This window comes from Poecilia reticulata, linkage group LG1 (genome assembly GCF_000633615.1).
Source record: "Poecilia reticulata strain Guanapo linkage group LG1, Guppy_female_1.0+MT, whole genome shotgun sequence".
Lineage (NCBI taxonomy): Eukaryota > Metazoa > Chordata > Actinopteri > Cyprinodontiformes > Poeciliidae > Poecilia > Poecilia reticulata.
Genome location: NC_024331.1, coordinates 3,949,011 through 3,959,307, shown reverse-complemented (window position 1 = coordinate 3,959,307; position 10,297 = coordinate 3,949,011). Strand labels below are relative to the sequence as shown.

General features: G+C 38.6%; 1 protein-coding gene across 1 annotated transcript in view; it reads left to right on the top strand.

The window, feature by feature from the left end:
- Positions 1-2,497, top strand: part of thumpd1 (THUMP domain containing 1) — a 5,214-nt gene extending 2,717 nt beyond the window's left edge. Inside the window, exons 2-5 of the mRNA XM_008438579.2 lie at positions 749-929; positions 1,013-1,098; positions 1,264-1,426; positions 1,518-2,497. Of these exons, the coding sequence (XP_008436801.1) occupies positions 749-929; positions 1,013-1,098; positions 1,264-1,426; positions 1,518-1,837 (750 nt within the window). The 3' untranslated portion in view covers positions 1,838-2,497. The remainder of the gene's footprint in view (positions 1-748; positions 930-1,012; positions 1,099-1,263; positions 1,427-1,517) is intronic.
- The last annotated feature ends 7,800 nt before the right edge of the window (positions 2,498-10,297 follow it).

The following is a 10,297-nucleotide window of genomic DNA, read 5'->3' as shown; positions in this document are numbered from 1 at the left end:
ACCTGGGCACTCCTGATTTGTACCGTCAATGTGGCCCGTTGAGGGTGGTCAATATGCTGAAGTGGCCCTCGGTGAAATTGAGTTTGACACCCCTGATCTACTCCAATTGCCCATTGTGTCACAAGCTGCTTCAGTGACCATGATATCTACAGCTGCGTTTCCATTACAAATGTGCAAAATCTTTGTCAATACTTTGCCAATGTTGAAATAAAAACACATAATTTTGCTATTGAGGTGTTTCCATAAAATTAGAAATGAAATTAAAATCACGCTTGTTCATGCGGTAAGTCACTATAAATCATTGCAGCGATAGATGTAAACAGTTACATGAGATATATTTATAATTTAACCATTAGAGGAGACGACCGTGTCTTATTCAGGCGTTGGAGCGACAAGCTCGGCATTTTGGGGAAATTGTAGTTAGTAATTTTACAGACGAGCTATGGCTTCAACACATTGGAATGAGGGAGTTTTTATGAACTGTGCGATGCAGTGGTGGAGTCGGATGCACATTGTCTGAAAAACAAAAACAAGAAATCAACTACTTCCTGTCCTCCTCTTTGTGGTTTCTGCCAGTAGTGACATCCGGCTGCTGACCACATGACACACGTGATCAACACTTTGCGAAAAAAGTGTTTCCACTGCAGTGAAGGATATTTTGCCAAAGTTTGATGGGCTGTTTTTTTTTTTTTGTTTCACACAGATAAAATAAGTAAAGAATAAAACAATGTTTCACTTTAACCTGCAGCTTCAGAACAACAAAGGAAGCAGCAGCAGTGAGGAAGAAGAGGCCGAAGAAGAAGACGTAGACGTGGCGTTGAAGAAAGAAGTCGCACAGCTTCAGTCATCTGCAGGCAAACGGGAGAGGCGCTTCCAGGCCCTGGAGAGCGGTGCCAACAATGTCATCTTCATCAGAACTCACAATCTGGGTACGCTTTTTATAAACAGTGAACGTTTGTTTTATTTTAGATTTTATTAGGGTTTTTAATTGACTTTTTTTTTTTTTTTATAGAACCTGACAAATTGGTTCATCACATTCTGTCTGACCTCCACTCCACCAAGAAGAAGAAGTCACGAGTCATCCTCCGGATGCTCCCTGTGAGAAGACGCAGTCAGCCCTAATCTGAATATACTGATTGTGGTAGAAGTTATATGAAAGATGAAGAACAATTTCTGCACAATTTTATGTTGAATATACAGTCTGCCATCATTTGTTGTTCTTTTTGTCATTTCTTGTGTCTGATCTCTTTTCGTCTGCTGCAGGTAACTGGAACGTGCAAGGCGTTCCAGGAAGACATGCTGAAATACCTGACTACCTTCTTAGAGCCCTGGTTCAAAACTCCACACAGTGCAACCTACCAGATTGCCTTCAAGGCCCGCAACAGCAGCCATAACAAGAGAGAGGAAATCATCAAATCCATCGCAGGTGCGTTCAGATCTGCCACGGCGTCTCCGAATTGGCAGTTTTCCGATTTAAAAACAAAAATTTTCTTTGGGTTTTTCCACCACCATGGCAGGTCTCGTCGGGAAGCTGAACCCGAAAAACAAGGTGGACCTGACGAACCCCGAACTGACGATAATCGTGGAGGTCATCAAGGCCGTGTGCTGCGTCAGCGTGGCCAGAGACTATACGCTGTACAGGAAGTACAATGTTCAGGAAGTGGTAAAAGAGGACGCGGCCAAGACAAAAACCGACGCGGCCGAGCAGAGAGACGAGCACAACGGTGGGGAGGCGGAGAAGGACAAGGAAGAAAAAGTTGCACAAGATGAGGAGAAAACTGGAGCACAGAATGAAGAGCAGGAGGAGGTTAATAAGGACAACGGTGGTGGAGAATAAGAGCTCAGACTCAAAGAAATCTGCAGCTTTCTAGTGTGTTTTTTTTTTTACAGTTGTCTAATACAACAGAATATTAGGGCCATTCTAAAAAATTAATTCTTGTAGTATTATGAGAATATTGCCATAGTATTACAACTTATGACTTCAGTCTTGTAATATTTCAACTTTATTATGATTTTATTCTCACAATACTACGACTTAATTCTCGTATGATTTTATTCTCGTGATGACTTTATTCTCATATGTCTTTATTCTTGTAATTTAATTTTTTTTTAAATTATCTTAGCATGGCCCAAATATTCCGTTGTAATCAAAACGCCCTGGTTGTTAATAGTCTAAAAAATAATAATGTAACTTAATGTTTTGGGGCATTTTTTTTATTAATATATGAAGACAATGACAGACTTGTAAGCAACTTAACTGATGAGAGAAACTGTCCAGTTTCTTGCAATGAAATGTTGCACCTTTGACCTTTTTATATTTTGAATTTCAGTTTCTAATTTAGATCTTTTTACTCAAATAATTGCAAGTTGGGCCACATGACACGTTAACAGGAGGATTGCATAATGGCACCGTTACAAATGTAGATTACATGAATTACCCGTCTATTCTTTGTAGTTCTTTCTTAATTCTCAAATTAAAGTTCTGTGTTTGACTGATTTCTTTAATGTTTTTCTTATTTTACACTCAAAAGAAGACAAAGACAAACGCCTGGGGTTAGTGAGATAAGAACTTATATGGAGAAAAATAGTAGCCTATTCTTGCTAACCAGCCTGAGGTGATATTGGCATGAATGTAATCATTTAGCCAACATTGTCTGAATTCGACAGCATTACAACTTACTCGTTTGTAGGGGGGGATACTGCAAGCTTTTGTTAGTTTTCTGCCATGTTTCTAATACACTCGGGCGTGCCGTTTCATAAAACAGCATTATGTCCGTCGCTGCCCCACCCATAGGTGTAAAACTGGCGCGAGCGTCTTTACACTCGAGTTGAGTTTAAAGGTGGCTCGGAAAAACATGTTGCTACATGATAACTGATTAAACTGTTGTAACGGCTGGAAAGAAACACTTTCCGCCCATCTTGCCAGGGTCATGAACTCTTTGAAATACTATGACATGTGGAATAAAACTCTTAACTCTAGCAGTGAAACTAAAAATAGTTCGTCAGCAAGTCTTTCAGCTGGATAGTGACCCAAGCCCTAAGGCCAAATGAACACATTGTTTACTAGCAGCATATCAACCTGCTCTCATGGCGACCATCACCCTGCTCTCATGGCGACCTCAGTCCCCTAAAGACAAAATGCTCCTCCAGTGGCAAACAAGCTGCCTGGGCAAAGTGTTGACACAGGGGTAAAGAGAATTGGGATTTTGGTTTAAATAAATAGATAAATAAATACAAATGATCTTCCTCATGTTTTTCTCCACATTCTCAGCAGTGTTGTCAATATGCACAGCACAGTATCTAAATTCCAGTTTGATCAGTAATTCAGGTTTACCCCACAAGATGGCTTTAGCGTCTCATTTTCTTCAAAAAATAGTACTCTGACTTCTTGGCTCTAAGCCTATATTTTGTGCTGACAGTCTAGGTGGGCTGCTACAAAGACTAGTCCTGGTCTATTGAATTTTGTAAGGCTAAAAACTAAACAACTAAGCAAGCAAACTAGCAAAAATAAAGCATATTTTATTCAGTAGGATTTTTAATACTTCTGAACATCACAAATCTGTACTAGAACAATAAAAAACAACCTCCCAAGTCTAATTTTGACAATATATATATTTAAAAAAAAAAAGCAGCCATTGGATGCACACCCTACACAGCAGACCATCATGAGTAACAGACTGGACAAAAACAACAATGTGGACACACTTTCAACTAAATGTTTCTACTGCTGAGAGAAGGCAGAGGAGCTCGATTATTCCACAAATTATCTGTCTCATACTAAACTGTCATGACAGTGACAGTGACAGTTTGTAAAAAAAGTCTTTTATAAAAGTTGTTATTGTCTTAATGGGGTACATATGTGTAGAATTTTGTGGAAAGAAATTAATAGAATGTGGAATAAGGCTTTAACTTAAAATGTAGAAAAAGTGAAGTGCTGTCTGTGTGAATGCTTGTACGGATATTTAGGGGTGCACAATGTCAAGAATCATCAAATTGCGACACTGTTTCATATAATATATGACAATTAACCTTGATTTTCCTAAAATCATATCTGTCTGTCTTATCAGAGCAATTTACCCGTTTTCTGTGGCTGTTACGTTGAGCAGTTAGACACTTTCCCACTGACCTGCTGTTATTGGAATATGGAAAGAGCTTTCCTGCTTATAGCTTATAACTCTTGCTTGAGTCATTTCCCACTCTTGTCCCTTATGTCTTGTGGCTTTTAATATTATACGCAAATAAAAATAATCCATCCAAGCACTTGCAGTTGCAGTATTGCAAACATTAATATTCCATTTGACATATTGTGCAGCTCTGTTACTTTAAATATGATTCAGATTTTTTTGTTAAAACTGATGACTTGTATAGCAAAACTATGAGGCAAATGATGTTTTTCATTGATATATTTTAGCAAAACAATTATATCAGGAGTCTTGGAGATGTTGGGAATTGGTGCAAAAGCATATTTTCTTTTTTAAATTTTGTTTTGTTTACAAGAGTTAGCAAAAGGTCATGCATTTCTTGCCTGTGTCTTATCTCTGAATCCACTCAGGTTGGAAATATGCACATATTTTTTTTCCTTCTGTAGAATTATCCTAGTTTTCTCGTCTCAGTCTGCAGAGCCTTGCTCCAAAGGTCATCAGGAGTGATTTAGCTTTTCCTCCCTGTGGATACAGTAAAACTCCTATAATGTGTTTTTTGTTCATATATTTGTGCTAAAAACCACAAAATGAAATATGCAAATGGAACAGAAACGGTCTAATTTATTAGCGGCGTGGCATAACTGCGGTCTTGGACAAACACAAATGATGATAATTATTCATAACGAGAACCTTCGGTCCGTGTGCTCTTGCTTGCATTCACATTTACTAATTTGCAGTATGTTTTCCGCTCATTACACTCGGGATGAACTGTTGCGGTGACCCACCCGTCGTTATCTCTGCCGTTTTCCTGCTAAAACTCACAAATGACATTGCTGCTGGCTCTCAGGTGGCTCAGTCAGAGGGGCCTGCTGACAGGCGCGCAGGAAAAGGAAAAGGATTTCAACCCGTCAGTGTGCATTATTAGTAAATTAGCAATTAGGCGGTGTATCTACTAGCGGATATAATGGCCAACGCACAGCAGTGTCTCATAATGACAAGACCGCTCTGAGCAAAACAAATAAATAAAAAAATCCCAAAAGCAACTTTAAAAACACGCTAAGAGGAAAGTGTTTATTTTTTTTGGTGGAATAAAAATATATTTTAATCAGCAGGCTTATATGTTGAGTAATGCGGAAAAATAATAGGAAATCAGAATATTAATAGCAGCGAGAAAATGCGGTTGTCCACACGAGAAACTCTGAAGTTAAAGTTACCCTGAGGGTTGTTTCTAATTAAACCTCCATGGGCAGTGAATCCCGCTGTTCTCCAAGTCAAAGGTGCACTTCACGTACACGGCGCTCTGCTGCACGCGATCGAACGCTCATTTAGGTTTAAATGTCACAATCCTGTGAAACAATCACATCCACAGGAGCACGAGCACATATCCAGTCCCAGGGGTCAGGATTAGCATCCACTGGTGTGTGACTCCATATCTGACCTTTATGAGTAGCTAAGTAGAGCTCTCCGGGGTCTCATTTGTTTCACCTCGACCAAACAATGGCTTCAGCCCCCTCACAACTCTAGCGCTCTCTCTCTTTCAGTGCTGAACCACAGTGTTGTCATTGATGGTATAAGTTAATACATTTGTTTAATAAAATGAAATTAAGAAATAAATAAACTGGCTTTTTGATCAAACTTTTTGGTGCTAGGATGGGGTGTGTTTTATTAGTATTTTTTGGCCGCATCAAAATTGGTTTATTTAGCAAATATTCAATGGAAACACTTTTTTCACATCACACTAGTCACATGATCAACAATGTATATCTATACTGCTTGAATACTGGTTGGATTTGGCGTGCAAACGCCGTTGTTCAGGCTGCGGGTCACCTTGGCAGAAGAAACACTGCCTGACCGATAACAAGGTCCTGGTGTTTTTTCTGCACAGGTTGACCAGGAAGCACCAAACCAAAGCCACTCAGACCATCAATGTGCCTGCAGAATGTGGGACGGAGACGTACCACCTGTCCTCCGTCATCTGTGGGGATCCAAAGCAGACAGACATTTACTGTTACTTAATGAAGGGAGAACGAACCGTGAAGGCAGACAACGAGCATGTCTTCACTGCAGACAGCGACTGCAGTGAAGACATGCTCAACAACGGTTTCATTTACATTTACGAGAAGAGATGATCAGACACCAGAGGTTAGTTTCTCCAGCCTCTCCTCTGGAAGAAGGCAAAGGGCCCTTTGGAGAGGAGCTACAAATATTAACATCGGAAAAAGAAAAGAACCCTAGAAGATCTAATTAGTAATCATTTTGAGCTGGAGAAATCTGACTGGGACCAAAGGTGTGTCTGATTTAAATTTATGGGACAAAATGTAAAAAGGTTTGACAGGTTTCCTGTTTGCAGGTTTCTCTCCGGGCACTCCGGCTTCCTGCCACAGTCTGAAATCTCCATTGAAATGATCCAGTAGGCCAAGGGTCACCAACTCCAGTCCTCAAGGGCTACCATCCTGCAACTTTTAGAATCACCTCTGCTCCAAAATGTCTGAATTTCCTCACCAGCATTAATTCCTCTCTGCAATAGGCTGGAAATGAGCAGTTTATTTGATCCAGGTGTGTTTGAGCAGAGACACAACTAAAAGTTGCAGGACGGTAGCCCTCGAGGACTGGAGTTGGTGACCCCTGCAGTAGGTGGAAGTGGGCCATGAAGGCGGGTCCGGCGGGCGGCGCCGGTGCAAAAAAGTCCCCGTGGGGTGGGGCACTGGGGTTAGCACTGGAAAGCGGAGCCTCGGACAGATAACACAGATTAATTAATTAATTATCGATCGATCGAGGGCTCAGCCCTCGGATCAATCGATGGATGGATGGATGGATGGATGGATGGATGGATGGATCGATCGAGGGCTCAGCCCTCGGACGGACGGACGGACGGACGGACGGATGGATGGATAGATGGATAGATGGATAGATAGATAGATAGATAGATAGATAGATAGATAGATAGATAGATAGATAGTACCGAAACCGATAATAAAAAATATATATCCGACATATGTAAATAAAATAAATATATGAATAAAATAGTATATATATATCCGACATAAGAAATAAAACAATAAATATATAAATAAAATAATAAATATATATGAAATATATATATAAATAAATATATGTATGCATATATATAGATATGTGCGTGTGTGTGTGTATCTATCCATCTATCTAGGTATCTACCTATAGATAGCTCATAAACCGGCGACCCGCCAAAACCAAAAGCTCTGGCAGGATCCAAACGACGCTCTTAGAACTACGGGAGAATTCAGACTCCACTCATTCATTTTTAACTAACAGTATAAGCGCCAAACAGCCAAATTTACTAAAGTAAACTCACCAATAAGATTTAGGCTTTGTTCCCACCTCCACGGACTCACACAGACTCGCTACGTACAAGATGTTTTGACACAATAGATCTTTTTTTCTCCTAAAAGTTAATAGTAAAGAGGATTAGATAATTAAAAAAATTTCTAAATTATACTTTTCTATTTTAGGAAAATCTCAAGGTCCACACAGTGCGTACAGCCCCGGGCGCCCTGTGCTCAGCTTATACATCCAAAATACGCACAATAGAACTATGCTGAGGATAGATAGATATGACAAAAATCACGACTGGTCAAATATTTGGAACATTAAAAAAAACAATAGTGATAAAATAGATGTCAAATATCCTCCAGCAATGCCAATTTAGAGCAGCATGACAACCTAAGATTTGGTCTTAATTTTTTATGTGTGTTATTGTGTTTTATGTCTTTGTGGACCATGAGTCTCAGGCCAGTGCAGAGACCACTAAAGGGGCAGGTGCTCAAAAAAAAAAAAAGGGCCCATCCAACCGTATTATAGGACAGAATATTAAAGCCTCTCAGCTTTCAAAGTTTAATAAACAATGATAAATTACAAAATTGTGACATGTACAATCAAASCTTACGAACATCTCCATATAGAGCATAACACTATGCATATGTAGATATTTTATTAGTAATCTCTTTCTGCATTTTGTTATAGGAAAGTATTGCAATATCCAAACCCGCAATTTAGCAAGATATGTAAATCAGAGCTGGACCACCAGACATATTTTGTCTTTACAGAAATACACTATTAAAAATATAAACAAGGGCACAATGCAACCTTTTAGTGACTGTAATCTATAAAAAGAGCTGCCTGTTTGCTGCACTTGCAGTGGAGATGAAGATGGTCCATTCAGAAAAGCAGAGCTGCATCAAACTTTAAGGTGGAACTGCAGGAAAAAAAAAAAAAAAAAAAGTAAACATTTTATTGTTAATGCATGTCACCATGAGAAAAGCCTACTGAGTTTTGCTTAAAACACTTTTTTAAACATTTAAATCACACATTTGTCTCATGAAGTGAATTTTTTTGCAAAACAAACTTATTTGTGCATGTCAGAAATCTTTTTTTAATGTCAGTTTTTGTTTGACTCAAAGTTTTGCTTGTGATTCTCACAAGACTTCGTGGGCAGGGCCCAAAATCACAACAAAAGATTTCTGATGTGTGCAAATATAAGTTTATGTTTGTCATATAACTTTTTATGTTCACAAGACAAAAATTTGTTATTTATTTTAAAAGTTTTTTAAACAAAACGATTTGTTTTTTTAAAAAAGAAATCATTACAATTCCAAAAGTTTTGATTACAATTTAATTTAACTTCATACTCTGTGAACCAGACCCTAAACTTACTTAAAGTCTGGATTGAGTTCTTTCCCCTTCATTAATGTCACTTTTATTACATTCATTATATCCATCATGGTAATTCAGGGTGAGTTATTTTTGATTCTAAATTAATATCCTTGTTGGACTTTTATTTAAGTGCTATTTTCCTTCAAGATACATTTACCTAACGCTAGAATAAATTAAATGTACATTATGCAGCAAAGGAAATTAGAAGATCGGACACACATCCATTACGGAGATGATCGGTTTTGGACGGGCGATGTGCCCTTATTGCATAATAAATACTAAAGAATGACTGATATCATTAACGGTACAGGGGAGAAGCTTTTAGTTATCTAGCTTTGCTAGCAAAGTCGTTAGCTAGCAGCTAGCTTATAGCACACCAACAGCCTAATGTCTGTATGATAAAAATAGTGAATCGATAGATAAGAACAGTTTCTCCTCACCTGGCTGCCTCCTCCCGCTCAGTAGTTCTTCAGAGAAAGGCAGACGCAGAGGCCTGTCAGTGTCTGTTGTATTTCATTACCTCTCTGCTTAAACCGCGACTCCGAGCTGAAGCAGAAACGATACGTTCAACGTTTTTCGTCATCTGACAAGCAGCAAGTCTACTGCACTTTATTCACCAAAAACGTTTTTTTATAATTCACCAAAACCTGTTCTGTAATCTGGAACGTTCGCTATGTTGAGCTCCAGTTAGCCGCCTTATCGCACTGCGCGAGAGGCAACTGCGTCATGCGTCACGGGCAAAAGGTCAAAGGTAACAAGGTGACCGGCTTATTACGTTATACAAAAAAAAAAAAATAAATAAAAATAATAATAATAATAATAATAATAATAATAATAATAATAATAATAATAATAATAATTTTAGTACATGTTATGTGTCACAAGAGGGCTTAGAAAATAATAATACAAAAACAAAATACAAAAAAATAAACATTGACCAAAAGGGCACTTGGGGGCAAGGAGCAAAAAGGGCAGGTGCTCAAGCAACCCCAGGTCCCCCCTCTGCACGTGCCTGTTGTTGCAGCTATAATTTGCTGATACACGCTATATATTTTATTTTAGCCATTCATAAAGAGATGTAACAAGCTTGAACCTACAAAAAAAAACAAAGTAAAAATTAGTGCTGTCAATTGATTAAAAAAAAAAAAACAATGTAGCACTGTGATTAATCATGATTAATTACTATGCCTAACTTTGTGAGCTTGGAAAATAAATATGCACACAGTTGTGGTTCTTGCAGGAATGGTGCTCTGGGCAAGCCCCTCCTTCTGCTGCACTCCAACCAATCAAAATGAAATCAATTATCAGATTTTAAAAAATGTTCTAGCAACTAAGGAAAACTTACTTCACTACCATTTCTGATGCCACCCTGGGCAACTACCCATACAGCCCATATAAAAAACCGGCTCTATACATGTTTTCATAAAATATATATAAATGCATACTTGGTGCTCTTGGGTACC